General features: G+C 49.1%; 1 protein-coding gene across 1 annotated transcript in view; it reads left to right on the top strand.

The window, feature by feature from the left end:
* LOC119963867 (chitin synthase chs-2-like) overlaps positions 1-23,881 on the top strand; it is a 146,129-nt gene that overhangs the window by 5,829 nt on the left and 116,419 nt on the right. The window contains exon 3 of the mRNA XM_038793263.1: positions 20,640-20,819. Within this exon, the coding sequence (XP_038649191.1) occupies positions 20,640-20,819 (180 nt within the window). The remainder of the gene's footprint in view (positions 1-20,639; positions 20,820-23,881) is intronic.

The following is a 23,881-nucleotide window of genomic DNA, read 5'->3' as shown; positions in this document are numbered from 1 at the left end:
AGCTTCATCCCCCTCGCCAGCTTTCCCCCTCTCCAGCTTCATCCCCCACGCCAGCTTCATCCCCCACGCCAGCTTTCCCCCTCTCCAGCTTCATCCCCCACGCCAGCTTTCCCCCCTCTCCAGCTTCATCCCCCACGACAACTTTCCCCTCTCCAGCTTCGTCCCCCACGCCAGCTTTCCCCTTCTCCAGCTTCTTCCCCCACACCAGCTTCCCCCCTCCACCTTCATCCCCCACACCAGCTTCCCCCACGCCAGCTTCATCCCCCAGCCAGCTTTACCCCTCCGCCAGCTTCATCCCCCACGCCAGCTTTCCCCCTCTCCAGCTTCATCCCCCACGCCAGCTTTCCCCCTCTCCAGCATTCCCCTCCTCCAGCTTTACCCCCTCTCCACCTTTCCCCCCCTCCAGCTTTCTCCCCTCTCCAGCTTCCCCCACGCCAGCTTTTCCCCTCTTCAGCTTCATCCCCCACCCAGCATTCCCCGTCTCCAGCTTCGTCTCCCTCTCCAGCATCATCCCCCACGCCAGCTTTCCCCCTCTCCAGCTACATTCCCCACGCCAGATTTCTCCTCTCCTGCTTCGTCCCCCACGCCAGCTTTCCCCCCTCTTCAGCTTCATCCCCCTCTCCAGCTTTTCCCCCTCTCTAGCTTCATCCCCCTCTCCAGCTTCGTCCCCCACGCCAGCTTTCCCCCTCTCCAGCTTCGTCCCCTACGCCAGCTTTCCCCCTCTCCAGCTTCAACCCCCACGCCAGCTTTCCCCCTCTCCAGCTTCATACCCCACGCCAGCTTTCCCCCTCTCCAGCTTCATCCCCTTCTCCAGCTTTCCCCCTCTCCAGCTTCATCCCCCATGCCAGCTTTGTCCCCCACGCCAGCTTTTCCCCCTCTCCAGCTTCATCCCCCACACCAGCTTCCCCCCTCCAGCTTCATCCCCCACGCCAGCTTTTCCCCTCTCCAGGTTCATTCCCCACGTCAGCTTCATCCCCCACGCCAGCTTTCCCCCTCTCCAGCTTCATCCCCCACGCCATATTTACCCCTTTCCAGCTTCATCCCCCACGCCAGCTTTCCCCCTCTCCAGCTTCATCTTCCACGCCAGCTTTCCCACTCTCCAGCTTTACCCCCTCTCCAGCATTCCCACTCTCCAGCTTCATCCCTCATGACAACTTTCCCCCTCTCCAGCTTCATCCCCCATGCCAGCTTCGTCCCCCACGCCAGCTTCAACCCCCTCTCCAGCTTCATCCCCCACGCCAGCTTTTCCCCTCTCCAGCTTTATCCCCCACGTCAGCTTTCCCCCTTTCCAGCTTTCCCCCCACGCCAGCTTTCCCCCCCTCTCCAGCTTCATCTCCCACGCCAGCTTTCCCACTCTCCAGCTTTCCCCCCTCTCCAGCATTCCCCCTCTCCAGCTTTCCCCCTCTCCAGCTTTCCCCCCTCTCCAGCTTCATCCCCCACCCAGCATTCCCCGTCTCCAGCTTCGTCCCCCACTCCAGCTTCATCCCCTACGCCAGCTTTCCCCCTCTCAAGCTACATTCCCCACGCCAGCTTTTCCCCTCTCCAGCTTCGTCCCCCACACCAGCTTTCCCCCTTCTTCAGCTTCATCCCCCTCTCCAGCTTTCCCCCCTCTCCAGCTTCATCCCCCTCTCCAGCTTTCCCCCTCTCCAGCTTCGTCCCCCACGCCAGCTTTCCCCCTCTCCAGCTTCATCCCCCACGCCAGCTTTCCCCTCTCCAGCTTCATCCCCCACGCCAGCTTTCCCCCTCTCCAGCTTCATCCCCTTCTCCAGCTTTCCCCCTCTCCACCTTCATCCCCCACGACAACTTTCCCCCTCTCCAGCTTCGTCCCCCATGCCAGCTTCGTCCCCCACGCCAGCTTTTCCCCCTCTCCAGCTTCTTCCCCCACACCAGCTTCCCCCCTCCAGCTTCATCCCCCACGCCAGCTTTCCCCCTCTCCAGCTTCATCCCCCACACCAGCTTTCCCCCTCTCCAGTTTCGTCCCCCGAGTTTTCGTTCCGAGTGGAGATAGATTCTCTCGTTCAGAGTTTTCCCATTAGTTTCCCCACCATTGACATGAGACTCACTGGCCTGTAGTTCTCTGGCTTATCTCTACAGCCTCTTTTAAATAGTGGGACCACATTCACAGTTCTCCAGTCTTCTAGCACCTCTCCCGTGGCCAGAGAATTAAAATTTTGGACTAGGGCCTCTGCAATCTCCTCCCACGCCTCCCACAGTAACCTGGGACACAATTCACATGGACCTGGAGATTTCTCAACTTTTACACCTGCCATCACTTTGTCCATCCATATGACAACTTGCTCAATAACCTCAGTCTCTCTCCCCAAATTCCATATCTGCTTCCTCATTTTCCTGGGTGAAGACAGATGTGAAATATTGCATGGTCAATTCCAACCCCATAGACCCCGCAAAAAGTGAATTAACCAATAATCCGTATTTTCCAAAAACCTTTGACCCTTGACTGTTCCCATGAGTTAGACACCAGATTTATAAGTAAAACATTAACAAACTATTTATGACTAAAAAGGAGAAAAGATAAGCATTTAAAGACACAGGTAAGGGTTGGCAAGGAATAAAACAGGGATTGGAGGGGTAGGCCTGTGGTTGCAGTTTCTGGGAAATAAATTTACTTGAGGGGTTCAGGTTGGCGGCAAACGTCCTTTCATCACCAGATGGTGTTTAACCTAAGAATTCCAGGTCGGTGCAGTTCTCGTCACTGACCACCAGATGATGCTGTACAGAGGATGCTGAGTCGATGCACCTCTGCCTTTCTACCACCAGATGGAGCTTTCGCCTCCCTGTGAGTACAATACAGTTCTGATCCTGGAGGTTAGTAGTTTTTGGTTGCCTGATTCTTGTACAAGACTCTGGTGGATTTATCACAAATGCTCCGACCTGAAATGTTCCTACCTTTCCCAGCGTTGACAGAGGGTCATCTGCACTCGAAACGATGGCCCTTTTCTCTCCCTAGAGATGCCGCCAGACCTGCTGAGATTTTCCAGCATTTACTCTTTGATTTCTCCTACCTTAAGTTTCAATTCTTCAGCCCTTCCCAGCCCCTGATACACACAGTTGGAAGGTTACTGATCTTTGGGGAAACTTGCACTTTCACACTCAAGGGGCGCGATTCTCCGCTCCCCGCGCCGGGTGGGAGAATCACGGGAGGGTCGGGCGACTCACGACACGCCGCCCTGGCACCCCCCGCGATTCTCCCACCCCACGCTCGGAGATTCTCCGGCCCGGATGGGCCGAGCGGCCTGACGTTCCTGACCTGTTCACGCTGGCGGAAACCACACCTGGTCGCTGCCGTCGTGAACATGGCGCCAAAGCTTTGTTTGTGGCTTGTGGGGGGCGGAGAGAAATGAAATGAAATGAAAATCACTTATTGTCACGAGTAGGCTTCAATGAAGTTACTGTGAAAAGCCCCTAGTCGCCACATTCCGGCGCCTGTCCGGGGAGGCTGGTACGGGAATCGAACCGTGCTGCTGGACTGCTTGGTCTGCTTTAAAAGCCAGCGATTTAGCCTGGTGAGCTAAACCAGCAACCGAGGAGTGAGCACCACGGTCGTGCTCGGGAGGGGACTGGCCCGCGATTGGTGCCCACCGATCATCGGGCCAGCGTCTCCAAGGGACGCACTCTTTCCCCTCCGCCGCCCCGCAAGATCAAGCCGCCACGTCTTGCGGGGCAGCGGAGGGGAAGACGGCAACCGCGCATGCGCGGGTTGGAGCCGGCCAACCTGCGCATGCGCGGCTGACGTCACTTAGGCGCCGCCGTCGCGTCATTCCCAGCGGCTGAGATTTACGGTGCGCCGCTCCTCGCCCCCTGGGCGGGGGTGAATAGGGTGCGAGAAGCGGCCTCCGAGAAACTCGGCCGAGTTCACAACGGCCTTCCCAATGCCACGCGGGAGCGGAGAATTCCGCCTAAGATCTCTTTCCCATATCTGTTGGTGGCTGTGCTCCTTTAACACAGAAAAGTCTTCACAGATTTGGCTACAATACTTGTTAAAATTATCCAGCACAAGGAGAGAGGGAGTGTAATGAACTCCAATTGGCTTTATTGGTTGGCGGAGTATGAGCTCCCTCAATGATAGCTCATTGAGGAGGCCCATATAAGCACCTGTGTAGGCTTTGTGAGCCAGTCTTAAGTTGACTGGACTGCTAGCAGCACTGTTTGTAGCTGCTCCTGTAATATCGTTATTGTAAATAAATATTGGTGTGGTGACGGAACTCCTGCCTCCCATGGATTACTACAGTGGCGACGAGGTAAACTAAGAATTTTGCGGTGACCAGCTGCCGCACTCGGAGGGTAAGCCTTCCCATTTAAAAAAAAATGCCGTTTTTTGGGAGGTTAGAGGCATTCAACCCGGCTATTGAGGACTGGTTTTAGTATGTGGAGAGAATGTGTTACTTCTTCCGGGCAAATGATATACTGACGGACAAAAGGAGATGGCTTATCCTGCTGTCGGCATGTGGACCCTCAGCTTTCGCCATTATACGTAGTCTGACTTATCCCGATGCGCCGGATACGAAAACTTTCCAAGAATTAACGGAATTGGTGAAAGAGCACTACGACCCAAAACCAGCCTCATTTTGCGTAGGTACAGATTCTACACAGCGAAGCGGGAAGACAGGGAGTCAGTCACGAATTTCTTGACCCACCTGAGAAGGCTGGCGGAAAAATGTGAGTTCGGCCCGACGCTAAATGAAATGCTTTGGGACTGGTTAGTGTGTGGTATAAACAACCTCACAATACAGAAATGCCTGTTGGTGGAAACGGAGCTAGACTGCAGGCAGGCATTACAGCTCGCACTCTCCCTAGAAAAGGCAGCAAGTGGGGCGCAGGAACTACAGGGCACGCCAATGGAGGTAGATACCTGTGAGAGGGACTACCACAACGGGTCCTGCTACCAGATAGCCGCTCTCAGGGAAAGCCTGAGGAATAGAGGGAAAAAGGAAAACCCCAGAACTGCCCCCAAGTCTGCCAGGACTAACTGGAGACAGAGGGAAGTACCGGCTGAGGCTCCCCCAACAGAGAAGGACCGTTTCTGGCACCAGACAGAGTGGGGTAACAGCGACAGAAACCCTAGAAGGAGGTGGCAAAAGAGGAATAGCAGGTGGGGACGCAGGGAAGTACACAACCAAGACGCCCCATCCTCCTCCGAAGGGGAACAATTATATAATATTGCAACGAAGAAAGCAGAACCCATTAAGATTACCCCACGGGTGAACGGGCGGCCGACAATAATGGAAATAGACATGGGTGCGGCCGTATCAGTAATGGGAGTGGCAGCATTTAGAAAAATCAAAGATGGACTCCAGCCACTAACCCTAACAAAAACATCGACGAAACTTAAAACCTACACGGGGGAACCCCTGGAAGTTCTAGGCACGACTCATGTACCCGTGGAATATGAGAAATAATTGCTCAGATTACCATTGAGGATAGTAGAGGGCTCCGGACCGAGCTTAATTGGATGAAACTAGCTGAAAGACGTCAAATTAGCTTGGATGAAAATTTTCCAGAGTGGAAGCGGGCAGTTAAGTGGAGTACTCCAAAAATACCCGGAGGTCTTCCAGGAAGGTTTGGGGGAAATCATAGGCGCCAAAGCAACTGTGCACGTGGACCCAGAAGCCCTTCCGAAATTTTGTAAGGCCAGGCCGGTACCTTTTGCATTAAGGAAGAAAGTAGATGACGAAATAGAAAGGTTACGTAGCGACGGCATTATCAGACCAGTACAGTTCTCGGAATGGGCAGCGCCGGTGGTACCAATTTTGAAGCCAGACGGCTCGATACGTCTCTGTGGAGATTTCAAACAGACGGTAAACAAATACGCACTGCTGGACAAATAGCCAATCCCGAAAATAGACGACATTTATGCCAAATTGGCAGGTGGGCTTTTGTTCACGAAACTGGACATGAGCCACGCCTACCTGCAGTTAAAACTGGACAAGGGCTCCCAGAAGTTTGCTACGATCAACACCCTGAAGGGCCTTTTTCGTTATACTAGGCTACCTTTCGGAGAGTGTCATCAGCCTGCGCTATATTCCAGCGTACGATGGAAAATATTCTGCAGGGACTACCGCAGATGCCGATTTATTTGGACGATGTCTTAATCACGGGTAGGACAAACAGGGAACACTTAAGGAACCTGGAGGAAATGCTCAGGCGTTTCGCAAAGGCAGGCGTACGGCTAAAAAGGGAAAAAAATTTATTTTCTGGCCCCACAAGTGACGTACCTGGGATATAAAGTAGACGAGTCAGGCTTACATCCATTAGAAGACAGAGTAAGGGCAATAAAAGCAGCCCCAGCTCCCACCACGGTCCAGGAGTTACGATAATTTCTAGGGTTGGTAACCTATTATGGAAAATGTATTGAAAATAGAGCGTCCGGGAAGCACGGTGGCCTAGTGGTTAGCACAACCGCCTCACGGCGCTGAGGTCCCAGGTTCGATCCCGGCTCTGGGTCACTGTCTGTGTGGAGTTTGCACATTCTCTCCGTGTCTGCGTGGGTTTCGCCCCCACGACCCAAAAATGTGCAGAGTAGGTGGATTGGCCACGCTAAATTGCCCCTTAATTGGGAAAAATAATTGGGTAATCTAAATTTAAAAAAAAAAATAGGGCGTCCATCCTAGAATCCCTCCACCAGCTATTAAAAAAGGGGCAAGAATGGAAATGGTCCACCCGCCAAAACCAAGCATTTAGGGACATTAAGAAACAGCTGTCATCCAAAAATGTCCTCGAGCATTATGACCCAAGGAAGGAGTTGGTGGTCACTTGTGATGCATCCCCCTACGGGGTAGGAGCCGTCTTAGCCCATAGAGGAAGGAATGGGGAAGAACGGCCAATAGCCTATGCTTCGAGGACCTTGGCGATGGCTGAGAGGAAGTATGCCCAAATCGAGAAGGAAGGACTGGCGGTGATATTCGCAGTAAGAAAATTTCACCAGTATCTGTACGGGCGGAAATTCACCATAGTGACGGACCATAAGCCGTTATTAGGGTTATTAAAGGAAGACAAGTCAATAACCCCGATTGCATCAGCTGGAATCCAACGCTGGGCGTTGCTACTGGCGGTGTATAGATACGTTCTGGAGAACAGACCGGGAACGCGAGTAGCAAATGCAGATGCTTTGAGCAGACTTCCCCTCCCGGACACTCCGCCGCAAATACCAAAAAATAGAGGAGACAGTAATGACTTTAAATTTTTTGGACACCCTACCAGTAGATGCACAACATATTCGGTTGTGGACGCAAAAAGACCCAGTTTTAGCCAAGTTGACGCATTTACTGCTAACAGGGGAACTGGAAAGACCAGTGGAGCCCCAGATGCACCCATACTGGAGCAGAAGGGACCAAATAACCGTAGAAGACGGTATCCTATTATGGGGAGCCTGGATAATAGTCCCAGCTCAGGGCCGTCAGGCAATCTTAACTGAGTTACATCACGGACACCCAGGGGCGTCTAAAATGAAGATGCCAGCTCGAAGCTACGTTTGGTGGCCAGGTTTGGACACAGACATAGCAGCCTTGGTACGTCGGTGCCAGGAGTGCCAACAGGGGAAAAGAGTGCCACCAGCGGCGCCATTGCACCCGTGGGAATGGTCAGGAAGACCGTGGATCCGCCGGCATATTGACCACGCCGGCCCTTTCATGGGCTCACTGTTTTTGGTGATAGTGGACGCCCACGCCAAATGGTTGGACGTCCACCGGGTAAACGCGGCAAGCACAGCATCGACAATTGAAAAGCTCAGGGCCTCATTTGCAACACATGGACTTCCGGAGGTATTGGTGTCGGACAACGGAACGGCATTCACAAGTGGGGAATTTTGAAAATACCTGAAGGAAAACGGTGTCCGTCACATCAAAACGGCCCCTTACCATCCAGCGACCAACGGCCTGGCAGAGAGAGCGGTCCAGACACTTAAAGCGGGACTCAAGAAGCAGCCGGCAGCGTCAATGGACACAAAGTTCTCCCGCTGGCTATTTGATTACAGGACAACACCGCATTCCACAACGGGTATACCGCCAGCTGAACTCCGCGGCTGCGAATGAGGCTGAGTCTCCTTTTCCCAAATTTAACGGGGCAAGTGGAGAAACAACAGGAGGCCCAACGCAGGGGGCATGATAATAGTCAGCAGCAGAGACATTTCCAGATGGGGGCACCGGTTTGGGTCAAGAAATATGGGAATGGGGCAGCACGGTGGCGCAGTGGGTTAGCCCTGTTGCCTCACAGCGCCGAGGTCCCAGGTTCGATCCCGGCTCCGGGTCACTGTCCGTGTGGAGTTTACACATTCTCCCCGTGTCTGCGTGGGTTTCGCCCCCACAACCCAAAGATGTGCAGGGTAGGTGGATTGGCCACGCTAAATTGCCCCTTAATTGGAAGAAATTAATTGGGTACTCTAAAATTTAAAAAAAAAATACATTAAAAAAAAAAAAAAGAAATATGGGAATGGACCAACGTGGGTCAAAGGCACGGTAGAGGGCAGCATGGTAGCATTGTGGATAGCACAATCGCTTCACAGCTCCAGGGTCCCAGGTTCGATTCCGGCTTGGGTCACTGTCTGTGCGGAGTCTGCACATCCCCCCCGTGTGTGCGTGGGTTTCCTCCAGGTACTCCGGTTTCATCCCACAGTCCAAAGATGTGCAGGTTAGGTGGATTGGCCACGATAAGTTACGCTTAGTGTCCCTTAGTGTTGGGTGGGGTTACTGGGTTATGGGGATAGGGTGGAGGTGTTAACCTTGGGTAGGGTGCTTTGTCCAGGAGCCGGTGCAGACTTGATGGGCCGAATGGCCTCCTTCTGGACTGTAAATTCTACGATCTACGATCTAGAGTCCCAAACAGGGCCCATATCCTATGAGGTTTCGATAGGAGGTAAGGTGCTGAAGAAACATCTAGACCAAATAAGGGCAGCGGAACCACACCTGGAGGCAGGCGAAGCAGGACCGCCTCAAGCTGGGATAGCCCAGACGGAAAGGATACCCACACCCCAGCCCCGAGCAATTTCTCCAGACCCCGTCATCCAGTCGTCAGAGTCGGAGATGGACACGCTCGACGAGGCTGCCGTGACACCCCTCCCCGAGGAGGAGGAAGAACAACTTCCAAGGAGGTCGTCAAGGAAAAGACGGGCACCTATAAGGTACACCCCGCCCACTTCAGTGAACGACTCGGCGGATGACACAGAGGTGACAGACCCAGACATGAGGAGCAGGAAGAAGCTGAAAGGAATGTCAGCTGGCAGGAATTCCTCAGACCTTGGGGGGGAGGGGTGTAATGAACTCCAATTGGCTTTATTGGTTGGCCAATTGGAGTATGAGCTCCCTCAATGATAGCTCATTGAGGGGGCCAATATAAGCACCTGTGTAGGCTTTGTGAGCCAATCTTAAGTTGACTGGACTGCTAGCAGCACTGTTAGTAGCTGCTCCTGTAATATCGTTATTGTAAATAAATATTGGTGTGGTGACGGAATTCCTGCCTCCCGTGGATTACTACAGAGAGACTTCGGTGTCCTTACTTCACTGGCTGCTTAATAGAATTGAACAAAAGATGGCACTCTCCAGATGACCCAGCTTCGTCCCTGAACGTTACAGACTGGCTTCACCAACCACAGGCCCGGATACGGAAAGATTGAAAATCTTATATGCACTGATTGACTACTTGCCAAGTCTATCAAATGACATCACAGATTCTGCCACAGAACTCAAAGGGGATGTTTTCAGACCAGCCCATTTAAAAGGGGGTTTCCCTCAGTGTCCAAAGACTACAATTTAAACAGAAATCCCAAAGGCTGCAGTAACTTTGCAGTAGCCAACCCCAAAGAATGTATATCAGAACAGGCAGCAGGACAGGCATTAAAAGAGTTCACGTGAAGTGCACCTGAAGAGCAGAACTAGGGGGCATAGCATCAAAATAAGGGGAAGTCGATTTAGGACTGAGTTTAGGAGGAACCTCTTCACCTAAAGGGTTGTGAATCTATGGAATTCCTTGCCCAGTGAAGCAGTAGAGGCTCCTTCATTAAATGTTTTTAAGATAAAGATAGATAGTTTTTTGAAGAATAAAGGGATTAAGGGTTATGGTGTTCAGGCCGGAAAGTGGAGCTGAGTCCACAAAAGATCAGCCATGATCTCATTGAATGGCGGAGCAGGCTCGAGGGGCCAGATGGCCTACTCCTGCTCCTAGTTCTTATGTTCTTATATTGAAAACTAACCAAAAGGAAAGTAAATATATGTATTTGGAAGAGAAAGAAGAGAGAAGGGAGTAAAAATAACACGGGAGGAAGGAAAGAAAAGCTTACGTCACCTCCCCAAGCGAGGTGAATGTTAACCCTCACAGCTAGTGTACTATTCATACCAATGTTACCTGTGCGTCTTGAAAGGACAACCCACATTAAGGCAACATACAATCAAGTATCCCAAACAACAGTTTTGTATAGATCAATAGTGGTGCAGACTCGATGGGCTGAAGGGCCTTTTCTGCACTGAATTTTTATGTGATTCTGTGGAACACAGACAATATCCTAACGCACCCTACCCATGTCCCCCAAGATAGCAAGAGATTCCTCTCTTGGCCCAAATGGGCCCTACTTTTTCCCTAGTTACCCTCTTCCCATTGATATAGTTATAGAATATCTTGGGATTTTTCCTCCTTTTACCAGCTAGAGATTTTTCATATCCCCTCTTTGCTCTCCTGATTGCTTTCTTAAGCTTCTTCCTGCACTTTCTGTACTCCACTGATGCCTCTGTTGATTTGCTCCTCTTGTAGTTATTAAAAGCCTCTCTCTTCCTTCTAATTGTATCCTGAATAACTCTGGTCATCCATGATTCTCTGGGCTTGTTACTCCTTCCTATTACCCCAGAGGGAACATGTTGGGCCTGTACCCACCCCATTTCCTCTTTGAACACCCCACTGCTCTTCTGCAGATCTCCCCACCAGTAACTTGTTCCAATCTACATTGGCCAGATTTGTCTTATTTTAGTAAAGTCGGTTCCCCTCCAATCCAAGAACTTTTCTTTGTCCATACCAAACTTAAATTGCACCATGTTGTGGTCTCCATCACTAAAATGTTCCCCCACCATCACATCAACCACCTGTCCAGCTTCATTCCGCAGAATTAGGTCCAGCACTGCAACATCCCTTGTTGGACTCTCCACATGTCGAGCTAAAAGGTTCTCCTGTGTACATTTTACAAACTCTGCCCCATCCAAGCCCTTTAACATTTGGAAAATTTGAAATCACCCACTATAATTACCCCATTATTATTTTTACACACTTCTGCAAATTGCTCACATAATCTTTCCTCAATTTCCCGCTGAAAATCTATAATTAACACCTAGCAATGTGGCTGTATCTTTTTTATTCCTAAACACTACCCACAAAGCTTCTTTTAACACTATCCCCAAGATATCATCTCCCCTTACTGCAGTAATTGACTCCTTAACTAATAGTGCAATGCCTCCCCCTCTTTTGCCCCCTTCCCTGTCCCTCCTGAAGATTCTGTATACCGGGATGTTAAGCTGCCAATCCTGCCCCTCTCTCAACCACGTCTCCGTGATGGCTACTATATCATAATTCCACATGTCAACTTTTGCCCTTAACTCATCTGTTTTACCTGTAATACTCCAGGCATTAAAGTAGAGGCCACTCACCCTTGTCTCAATCTCCTGAAATGTACTACCACTGTATTCCCTCTGACATGATCACTTTTCTATGTTATACTGTGTCCCTATTCTGCTAACAGTCTGCATCCTCATCCCCTGATGATTTTGAGTGGGCGCACCAATAGTGAAGTCCCGTGGCTGGTCCCCACCCCCACAAATCAGCTTCCCAACCCCCTGACACCTCAAAGCAGCCCCCCACAAACAATTGCATGGGTAAGACAATCCCTGCCCCGAAGTATGGGGATGACTCAACTTGCTCACCACAGGGACTCCCTAAAGACTTCTGCAGGAACCCCCTAAAGAGGGAGACCCCCCTCAGCGACCTTTTGAATAGGAAACCCCCCCCCAGGGACCACTAGCTAGGAGGACTCCACCAGAGAGACCTCCAAACAAGGGGGGGAGCCCTACAGAGATCCCTTAACTAGAGGGACCCCCCCCCCCAGGTCCCCTGTAATTAGAGAGGGCCCCACAGAAATCCCCAAACAAAAGGCACGGCCCAAAGAAACCCCTGAATTAAAGGGGGCCCCATAGGGCCTCCCAGACTAAAGGGACATTCCACCCCCCCCCCCCGAGAAGCTGGAGAGTAGTCCAGACGGGGGCAGTGAGAAAATTAAAGTTGTAACTCACACCTGGAAGCTCCTCATGTCCAATCCTGGAAGAAGAACAGCTGTGGCCTGTGTTTCAACTCTTTAGATCCATAGGATGCAAACCATTCATTAATTTCTAGTAGAGGGCTATGATTTACAGGTTCCACAAAACAGTTGCAGCCTTGATTCATTTATCTCCCTTCAGGGATGAGTGACTCTCAGTGCTGAAATCCTGATGTTTACAAACATCAACCGCATCAAAGAATGGTAAGTATATAGCAATCATATGCTCGAGTGATTAGAATGCACTTAAGTGATTGGACAGTGCAAAATAGAGTTCCCAAATGATCACATTAAATGTGTCATTCTTTAAAGCACAGAAAACACCATTGTAAGCATCGAATCAGATTCCAACATTGAGATCTCAAATTAAGAACTGAATTAAATGAGATTAAAACCATAATTCTCCAGTCATCGTGAGTCACCTAGCCCACTGAGGGTGCTCATGGGTTGCTGGCAGCGTGGGGTGGCTTCAATGGGAAATCTCTGCACTGCATCACCCTCGCCTTCACCCTCATCCTCACACTAAGTTGTGGGTGGCCAGGGCATCCCCCCTCCCCACCGTCCCCACCTCCGCAACCCAGGGATCCAATCGCACCGTGATGGAATGACCAGCTTATATGCAGGGACCACCCAGGTTAATGGTGGAAAGAGCTACCGTGGGCAGAAGTCAGGTGTTGTCATATGATGCGGAGTACCACAGCTCATCACAGAGCAGGCTGCCATCATCCTCCATCCCACGGACCAGACCTGGTGTTACTGCCAACCCAGGCACCCCACCCCGTAGTGCAGCAGGTATGTATCACGGATGGGGTTGCAGGCAGGCAGTGGTCGAGGAGGGAGAGGGAGTGATACTGTATCCGTGCCTCTGGCCAGTATACCCCCACCCCTACATGGTGAACCTGGAGCCGATCAGAGCGTCCTGTGCATGTTGCCCCTGGAGCACAGGTTATGCGGCCTCACATGCCTGCCAGGGCCCCATTCCTACCCCTCCTCGCTCTCTCCCACATCCTCCTTGTCAGAAGAGCCCTGCCGATCATCATCCTCCTGCAGCACATCGCTCCTTTGCTGTGTGAAGTTGTGAAGGATGCAGCAGGCTGCCACAATGCAGGCGACCCTCTCAGCATCATACTGGAGGGCCCCTCAGAGCGGTCCAGGGACCTGAACTGCATCTGCAGGAGGCTGAAGCACTGCTCGATTACGCCCCTGGTCACTGCATGGATGCCGCTGTAGCGGGTCTCCACGTCAGTCTGAGGCCTCCAGATAGGCATCAACCATGGCCGCAGTAGATAACCCCTGTCACCCAGGAGCCAACCTCCAGTCAGGAGGCTATCTCGAACATGTCAGAAATCGGTGAGTGAGCCAGGATGAAGGTGTTGTGCACACTGTCCAGGTATCGGGTGCAGACGTGCATGATATGCAGCTGATGGCCATATGTCAGCTGCACGTTCATCGAGTGGAATCTCTTTTGGTTGGTGCAGAGCGGCCTCTCATCTAAAGGTGCTTGTTGGGGGACATGCATCCCATTAATCACTCCCTGGATCTGGGGCATTTTGCCGATGACGGCGAACTCTGCTGCCCGGACATCCTGTTGGGCTCAATCCAAATGGATGCATTGCGCAGATTGGACTTATCATGCCTCCGTGATGGTGTGGATGCACCTGTGTACTGAGGTGTGTGAGATCCCGAAAAGGTTAACACTCGGCTCCTGGAAGGATCCCGCAATATAAATGTTTTGGACAACCTTCTCCTTAACGGCCACTGGGAGCTGGTGTCCCTCCCCCATACCCCCACGGTGCCAGGTGTGCCATCATCTGGCAGATATGTCACACTGTCTCCCGGCTCAGCCAGTCTTCGGTGACGTGCACAGTCCAGCAGCTCCTCGAATGACAGATGCTGCGAGTACACACGAGGCCTCATGCAGTGCCTCCTTTGCACATCCTCATCCTCAGCCAGTTGAGCGGCCGACTTTCTATCCTGGGTGGCTGCTTCCTCTTCCTCTGGATCAGGCTCCGCTGCTGGTTTCCTCGAACACCTACATGCCCAACCAGGTCCAACGGGCCAAATGGTGGCCCTGGTTGGCGAGCTCTGCCCCCGCATGTCCCCCTTCTAACTCCGCACCACTGGCCTCATTGTTGCCCGACACCGTGGGTGCCTTGGGCCCTGGCCCCATCCCTGCTGCCAGGGGTACTGTCGGCTGGGCGCTGCCCTTGCCAGCGGCATGGTCGGCGGCCCCCCCCCCCCATAGTGGTTACAGTGGACGTTTCCCTTAAGTGGGTATCAGAATACCTGCCAGGTCCAGGGGTATGGTGGAACATGGGGTGGGGAGGTGGGGGCACCCATACAGCCGGTGTCACTCTGCAGAAGCAGGGGCCAAGGTGGGTGGTCAGTGGGGTGTGCAGCAAGATGGCTGCCTTGCAGGGCACGGCAATTGCTGTCTGTGCCAGGACCCCGCCCCAGTCCATTGGGGGATCACCCTGGCCGCACAACCCGTTCCCTGGTCATTCCCCCTTGCCCTGGCAGGGCTCCCCCACTCCAGCCAGCCCGGCCAGTCCAGTCCCGCAGTCCACAGTCGCGCGTCTCTGTGGTCTACCTCTTCTCTCTCCCTTATCAGCCACAACCAGTTTCTATTTAAAAAGCACAAGTGAACTGCATCATCGGGAACTTGGAGGCCCCGGAGAATACTGGGTCAGGCCCACTAATGATGTGCAAACAGTGTTTACTGTACATCTGTTTCGGAGAAATACGATGCGGTGTCAAATCGGCACCCGCCACGATTTGTGGGTCGGAACCGATTCTCACTCCAATCGCATTTCCCGATTTCTGCATCAGCCAATGGAGAACTTACGAAGAAAAGGAGAGTTGTGTCGATTTGTATTTTGAAAATTGCAATGTTTATTGTCTTCACTTAATAATAATAATTTTTATTCGTGTCACAAGTAGGCTTACATTAACAGCAATGAAATTTCTGTGAAAATCCCCTAGGCTCCACACTCTGGTGCCTGTTCGGGTACACTGAGGGAGAATTCAGAATGTCCAATTCACCAAACAAGCACGTCTTTTGGGACTAGTGGGAGGAAACCGGAGCATCCGGAGGAAACCCACGCAGACACAGGGAGAACGTGCAGACTCCACACAGACAGTGACCCAAGCTGGAAGCGTACCTGGGACCCTGGCGCTGAGAAGCAACAGAGCTAACATCTGTGTTACTGTGTCACCCGAAGCTGCATTTTCACTTGTACCAGCAGGGGTGTCTGTGGGAGTCTGCAGAAGCATCTTAATTAGGGAAGCAATCTTTTCCCATGCATTTTTAATTCTGAGTGTCTCAGGCTGTTTTATCTCCTTAGTGTGGTGATATGCATCACTGTAAATACACAAGGGTTAACGTAAATAAACTACGACTAAGTAAACACTAGAGGGAACACCAGAGACGTCATGACATGCATGACATACAGCTAATGAACACATTGTCGTGTCCTATTCTATGGGCAGTCAAGACATCCAGAGGTGACACTACCACAAGGGGCCATTACACAACCCATATATAAGGACAGGGAACACATGCTCTGTCTCTTTCCACAGGCGACACTTAGAGAGTAGGACAGGGGCAGATCAGAAGCACCTACACGTGGCTCAGAGCAAACTAGGTAGTTAGACTGAGTTACTGCAGCAAGATTAGTAGGAGAGTCGAACTCAGAACTGTTCAATAAATCGCATTGAACTTACTTCAAAGTCTGGAGTATCTTTTGGTCAAAGCTGCATCGAGTTGCAGCCTGTGTTATCTCAGATTACATAACACAACACTTAGAACTTCACAACACACTTACAAAGAATCACCTAAAGCTCTCCACTGGGAAATTGTTCAGCATCTGTCTCCCTTACAGCCAGCAACATGATACAGAGATGAACTTGGTGTATAGGTCAGATCAGTGGATAAATGGAGCACATTGTGATTTCAGAGCGAGGACTCCTAACATAAACATTCAAAGAACAAAGAAAGTACAGCACAGGAACAGGCCTTTCGGCCCCCCAAGCCTGTGCCGACCATGCTGCCCGTCTAAACTAAAATCTTCTACACTTCCTGGGTCCGTATCCCTCTATTCCCATCCTATTCATGTATTTGTCAAGATGCCCCTTAAACGTCACTATCGTCCCTGCTTCCACCACCACCTCCGGCAGCGAGTTCCAGGCACCCACCACCCTCTGTGTAAAAAGCTTTTCTCGTACTTCTCCTCTAAACCTTGCCCCTCGCACCTTAAACCTATGCCCCCTAGTAATTGACCCCTCTACCCTGGGGAAAAGCCTCTGACTATCCACTCTGTCTATGCCCCTCATAATTTTGTAGACCTCTATCAGGTCGTCCCTCAACCTCCTTCGTTCCAGTGAGAACAAACCAGGTTTATTCAACCTCTCCTCATAGCTAATGCCCTCCATACCAGGCAACATCCTGGTAAACCTTTTCTGCACCCTCTCTAAAGCCTCCACATCCTTCTGGTAGTGTGGCGACCAGAATGGAACACTATACTCCAAGTATGGCCTAACAAAGGTTCTATACAGCTGCAAAATGACTTGCCAATTCTTATACTCAATGCCCCGGCCAATGAAGGCAAGCATGCCTTCTTGACTACCTTCTCCAACTGTGTTGCCCCTTTCAGTGACCTATGGACCAGTACACCTAGATCTCTCTGACTTTCAATACTCTTGAGGGTTCTACCATTCACTGTATATTCCCTTCCTGCGTTAGACCTTCCAAAATGCATAATCTCACATTTGTCCAGATTAAACTCCATCTGCCATCTCTCCGCCCAAGTCTCCAAATGATTTAAATCCTGCTGTATCCTCTAACAGTCCTCATCGCTGTCCGCAATTCCACCAACCTTTGTGTCGTCTGCAGACTTACTAATCAGACCAGTTACATTTTCCTCCAAATCATTTATATATACTACAAACAGCAAAGGTCCCAGCACTGATCGCTGCGGAACACCACTAGTCACAGCCCTCCAATTAGAAAAGCACCCTTCCATTGCTACTCTTTGCCTTCTATGACCGAGCCAGTTCTGTATCAACCTTGCCAGCTCACCGCTGATCCTGTGTGACTTCGCCTTTTGTACCAGTCTACCATGAGGGATCTTGTCAAAGGCCTTCGTGAAGTCCATATAGGGGACAACATCCACTGCCCTACCTGCATCAATCATCTTTGTGACCTCTTCGAAAAACTCTATCAAGTTAGTAAGGATATTCGAAGTCGGCAGGATTCAAACTTGCACGGGGAGACCCAAAAGGATTTCTAGTCCATCGCCTTAACCACTCGGCCACGACTACAGAATGGAAGTGTTTTCTTTATCATTTTGGTAATATATTGCGGAATGAGAGCCAATGTTTGGTATCTTCTGTGATATGCTGAAGTGAGTGATAAGAACATAAGAACATAAGAACTAGGAGCAGGAGTAGGTTATCTGGCCCCTCGAGCCTGCTCCGCCATTCAATGAGATCATGGCTGATCTTTTGTGGACTCAGCTCCACTTTCCGGCCCGAACACCATAACCTTTAATCCCTTTATTCTTCAAAAAACTATCTATCTTTACCTTAAAAACATGTAATGAAGGAGCCTCAACTGCTTCACTGGGCAAGGAATTCAATAGATTCACAACCCTTTGGGTGAAGAAGTTCCTCCTAAACTCAGTCCTAAATCTACTTCCCCTTATTTTGAGGCTATGTCCCCTAGTTCTGCTGTCACCCGCCAGTGGAAACAACCTGCCCGCATCTATCCTATCTATTCCCTTCATAATTTTAAATGTTTCTATAAGATCCCCCCTCATCCTTCTAAATTCCAACGAGTAGTCCCAGTCTACTCAACCTCTCCTCATAATCCAACCCCTTCAGCTCTGGGATTAACCTAGTGAATCTCCTCTGCACACCCTCCAGCGCCAGTACGTCCTTTCTCAAGTAAGGAGACCAAAACTGAACACAATACTCCAGGTGTGGCCGCACTAACACCTTATACAATTGCAACATAACCTCCCTAGTCTTAAACTTCATCCCTCTAGCAATGAAGGACAAAATCCCATTTGCCTTCTTAATCACCTGTTGCACTTGTAAACCAACCTTCTGTGACTCATGCACTAGCACACCCAAGTCTCTCTGAACAGCGGCATGCTTTAATATTTTATCGTTTAAATAATAATCCCGTTTGCTGTTATTCCTACCAAAATGGATAACCTCACATTTGTCAACATTGTATTCCATCTGCCAGACCCGAGCCCATTCACTTAACCTATCCAAATCCCTCTGCAGACTTCCAGTATCCTCTGCACTTTTCGCTTTACCACTCATCTTAGTGTCATCTGCAAACTTGGACACATTGCCCTTGGTCCCCAACTCCAAATCATCAATGTAAATTGTGAACAATTGTGGGCCCAACACGGATCCCTGGGACACCACTAGCTACTGATTGCCAACCAGAGAAACACCCATTTATCCCAACTCTTTGCTTTCTATTAATTAACCAATCCTCTATCCATGCTACTACTTTACCCTTAATACCATGCATCTTTATCTGATGCAGCAACCTTTTGTGTGGCACCTTGTCAAAGGCTTTCTGGAAATCCAGATATACCACATCCATCGGCTCCCCGTTATCTACTGCACTGGTAATGTCCTCAAAAAATTCCACTAAATTAGTTAGGCATGACCTGCCTTTTACGAACCCATGCTGCGTCTGCCCAATGGGACAATTTCTATCCAGATGCCTCGCTATTTCTTCCTTGATGATAGATTCCAGCATCTTCCCTATTACCGAAGTTAAGCTCACTGGCCTATAATTTCCTGCTTTCTGCCTACCTCCTTTTTTAAACAGTGGCGTCACGTTTGCTAATTTCCAATCCACCGGGACCACCCCAGAGTCTAGTGAATTTCGGTAAATTATCACTAGTGCATCTGCAATTTCCCTAGCCATCTCTTTTAGCACTCTGGGATGCATTCCATCAGGGCCAGGAGACTTGTCTACCTATAGCCCCATTAGCTTGCCCATCACTCCCTCCTTAGTGATAACAATCCTCTCAAGGTCCTCACCTGTCATAGCCTCATTTCTATCAGTCGCTGGCATGTTATTTGTGTCTTCCACTGTGAAGATCGACCCAAAAAACCTGTTCAGTTCCTCAGCCATTTCCTCATTTCCCATTATTAAAACTCCCTTCTCATCCTCTAAAGGACCAATATTTACCTTAGCCACTCTTTTTTGTCTTATATATTTGTAAAAACTTTTACTGTCTGTTTTTATATTCTGAGCAAGTTTACTCTCATACTCTATCTTACTCTTCTTTATAGCTTTTTTAGTAGCTTTCTGTTGCCCCCTAAAGATTTCGCAGTCCTCTAATCTCCCAGCAATCTTTGCCACTTTATATGCTTTTTCTTTCAATTTGATACTCTCCCTTATTTCCTTAGATATCCACGGTCGATTTTCCCTCTTTCTTCCGTCCTTCCTTTTTGTTGGTATAAACCTTTGCTGAGCAATGTGAAAAATCGCTTGGAAGGTTCTCCACTGTTCCTCAACTGTTCCACCATAAAGTCTTAGCTCCCAGTCTACCTTAGCTAGTTCTTCTCTCATCCCCTTGTAATCTCCTTTGTTTAAACACAAAACACTAGTATTTGATTTTACTTTCTCACCCTCCATCTGTATTTTAAATTCCACCATATTGTGATCGCTCCTTCCGAGAGGATCCCTAACTATGAGATCATGAATCAATCCTGTCTCATTACACAGGACAAGATCTAGGACATCTTGTTCCCTTGTAGGTTCCATTACATACTGTTCGAGGAAACTATCGCGGATACATTCTATAAACTCCTCCTCACGGTTGCCTTGACCAACCTGGTTAAACCAATCGACATGTAGATTAAAATCCCCCATGATAACTGCTGTACCATTTCTACATGCATCAGTTATTTCTTTGTTTATTGCCTGCCCCACCATCTCGTTACTATTTGGTGGCCGATAGACTACTCCTATCAGTGACTTTTTCGCCTTACTATTCCTGATTTCCACCCAAATGGATTCAACCTTATCCTCCATAGCACCGATGTCATCCCTTACTATTGCCCGGATGTCATCCTTAAATAACAGAGCAACACCACCTCCCTTACCATCCACTCTGTCCTTCCGAATAGTTTGATACCCTCGGATATTTAACTCCCAGTCGTGACCATCCTTTAACCATGTTTCAGTAATGGCCACTAAATCATAGTCATTTACGATGATTTGTGCCACCAACTCATTTACTTTATTCCGAATACTACGAATGTGATGTGAGTACTAAAGAATGTACACTTTTATATTTTACAGACCAGTCTTCTCTTATTGATCAGCCTATCAAACCCTCAGTCACCCTTTGAAAACAAGCCCTTCAGTCACATCATCCTAGCTTGTGCATTGTTGGTGCCTAATGTTCTGGCACTTGCAAAAGCCTTATGGAAAACAACATTTGGATCATCCATTGCTCCTCCACTGAGTATTCTAGGAATGGTAAGCTGATCTTCTTGGGAAGCTGGAACACCTGTACTTTACTTTTTAATTAAAAAACAAAACCCTTCTGTGGTTACTTTTGGATTTTCTTAAAAAGAAAACTGTGGTTAAGGACAGTATGGTGGCGCAGTGGTTAGCACTTGAACTGCAGCACTGAGTATCCACGTTCGAATCCTGGCCCTGGGTCACTGTCCGTGTGGAGTTTGCACATTCTCCGTGTGTCTGTGTGGGTTTCACCCCCACAACCCAAAGATATGCAGGTTAGTTGGATTGCCCCTTTGGAAAAAAACTTTGGTAGAAAGCAAAGATAATTTTCTAGTTTGCATTTTGGCAGAGGGGATTCATTAATCACTTTGATCGTTTTGTTTTAGAACTGGAAATCAAACAGTAATAAATAAGAAATACACTATTTGAACTTATTTATTTTTAAGGGGATTACCACCTCTGCTAAAATGACATTTTGATGATGTTGAGGAGTTGACATCATGTTTGAGGAAATGGTCAATGTTGACTAATTTGCTTCATCTGAATGTAAATCATTAAACCTGAAAATGGACAAATTTAATCTCAGTGCATTGAGTACACTCATCCAGGTATGCTCTGCTTTTGAGGCAACTTACCTGTTTATAACTGTTTTTAGCTACCTTTTCAGTATTGAGGAATGATTAGAACCAAAGTGGAAAGCATGGTGGGAGGCACCATCTCTGTCACTTACCCACCTCCACTGGTATTTTACCAGTGACAGGGAGGGTATCATTGCTTCTTGCTCTTGGATTAATTGAGGCCCTGAAGCGGTCAATAAACGGCTACCTGACAATCACTCCTACCATTGCTGACATTTTACCATTGGTGGGAGTTGTCCATGTCAAATAACAAAGCCACCAATTGAACACTGGTGGCCTTCCACACTGCAGAGGTGGTCCTCCTGCTTGAGCAACCTGTGCCTAGTGGAGGTCCCCTATGATACTCCCTGACCCCAGCTATTCCCACCCACTACTGTCTTTGTGGTGCCTCCCATTCCCCTTGCTAATACCTTCCCAAAACCACTCAACCACCTTACTCGATCGCTGTTGGGGACTGGTTGCAGTTCCAGCAGTGCCCACAGCTTCCTGTGGTGCTATTGGGGCTGGCTAGCTGCCGATAAATTGATTGCTCAGCAACTCAGTAAGTGTTCTGGCATCTGGATAGAAATTGTCCCATTGGGCAGACGCAGCATGGGTTCATAAAGGGCAGGTCGTGTCTAACTAATTTAGTGGAATTTTCTGAGGACATTACCAGTGCAGTAGATAACGGGGAGCCAATGGATGTGGTATATCTGGATTTCCAGAAAGCCTTTGACAAGGTGCCACACAAAAGGTTGCTGCATCAGATAAAGATGCATGGCATTAAGGGTAAAGTAGTAGCAAGGATAGAAGATTGGTTAATTAATAGAAAGCAAAGAGTGGGGATTAATGGGTGTTTCTCTGGTTGGCAATCAGTAGCTAGTGGTGAACCTCAGGGATCCGTGTTGGGCCCACAATTGTTCACAATTTACATAGATGATTTGGAGTTGGGGACCAAGGGCAATGTGTCCAAGTTTGCAGATGACACTAAGATGAATGGTAAAGTGAAAAGTGCAGAGGATACTGGAAGTCTGCAGAGGGATTTGGATAGGTTAAGTGAATGGGCTAGGGTCTGGCAGATGGAATACAATGTTGACAAATGTGAGGTTATCCATTTTGGTAGGAATAACAGCAAACGGGATTATTATTTAAATGATAAAATATTAAAGCATGCCGCTGTGCAGAGGGACCTGGGTGTGCTAGTGCATGAGTCACAGAAAGTTGGTTTACAGGTGCAACAGGTGATTAAGAAAGCAAATGGAATTTTGTCCTTCATTGCTAGAGGGATGGAGTTTAAGACTAGGGAGGTTATGTTGCAATTGTATAAGGTGTTAGTGAGGCCACACATGGAGTATTGTGTTCAGTTTTGGTCTCCTTTCTTGAGAAAGGACATACTGGCACTAGAGGGTGTGCAGAGGAGATTCACTATGTTAATCCCAGAGCTCAAGGGGTTGGATTATGAGGAGAGGTTGAGTAGACTGGGACTGTACTCGTTGGAATTTAGAAGGATGAGGAGGGATCTTATAGAAACATTTAAAATTATGAAGGGAATAGATAGGATAGATGCGGGCAGGTTGTTTCCACTGGCGGGTGAAAGCAGAACTAGGGGACATAGCCTCAAAATAAGGGGAAGTAGATTTAGGACCGAGTTTAGGAGGAACTTCTTCACCCAAAGGGTTGTGAATCTATGGAATTCCTTGCCCAGTGAAGCAGTTGAGGCTCCTTCATTAAATGTTTTAAGGTAAAGATAGATAGTTTTTTGAAGAATAAAGGGATTAAGGGTTATGGTATTCGGGCCGGAAAGTGGAGCTGAGTCCACAAAAGATCAGCCATGATCTCATTGAATGGCGGAGCAGGCTCGAGGGGCCAGATGGCCTACTCCTGCTCATAGTTCTTATGTTCCTCCCAGGTCGAGCCAGGAGGCCTGTCCCGAACCGATTGCTGTAAAATCAGGTTTGGGTTTCCTGTCCATGGGGTGGCTGACTTCCCCTGACTTTTCAGCTGGTGGGTGGGCAGCGGGACTTTAGGTTGGACATGGGTAGCAAGACCACAACTAATTGTGTTGTTGAGTTGAAGTACTTTCAATAACCCGCAAAGAATGTTGATTGCAAACACTCCTGCCCGTATTTAATTCTCAGATTTGACACAAAGTCAAGCCTGCAGATTACATTTCCACCACCAGGTGGAACCTCATAACCATTAGAGGGGAGAGATTCACCTCGGGTGGTATCTGATTGGTTGCAGATATGGACACCAGCTGATAGTTAAATCCATTGACAACAATGAGCTGCAAATTTTACCAAAGGAGTTAGTCCAGTGCGAGAAGACTTTTCAGTCAGAACATATCTCTCAAGACAGATAAAATTAACAGGATGTCAATGAAGAAGTTTATCGGTCCAACACTTTATTTCAATGTTCAACCTCATATTTTGCAACATTATAATTTAACTTTTTGGCTGA

The sequence above is a fragment of the Scyliorhinus canicula genome, chromosome 1 (assembly GCF_902713615.1).
Source record: "Scyliorhinus canicula chromosome 1, sScyCan1.1, whole genome shotgun sequence".
Taxonomy (NCBI): Eukaryota; Metazoa; Chordata; class Chondrichthyes; order Carcharhiniformes; family Scyliorhinidae; genus Scyliorhinus; species Scyliorhinus canicula.
This window is presented reverse-complemented; position numbering and strand designations above follow the sequence as displayed.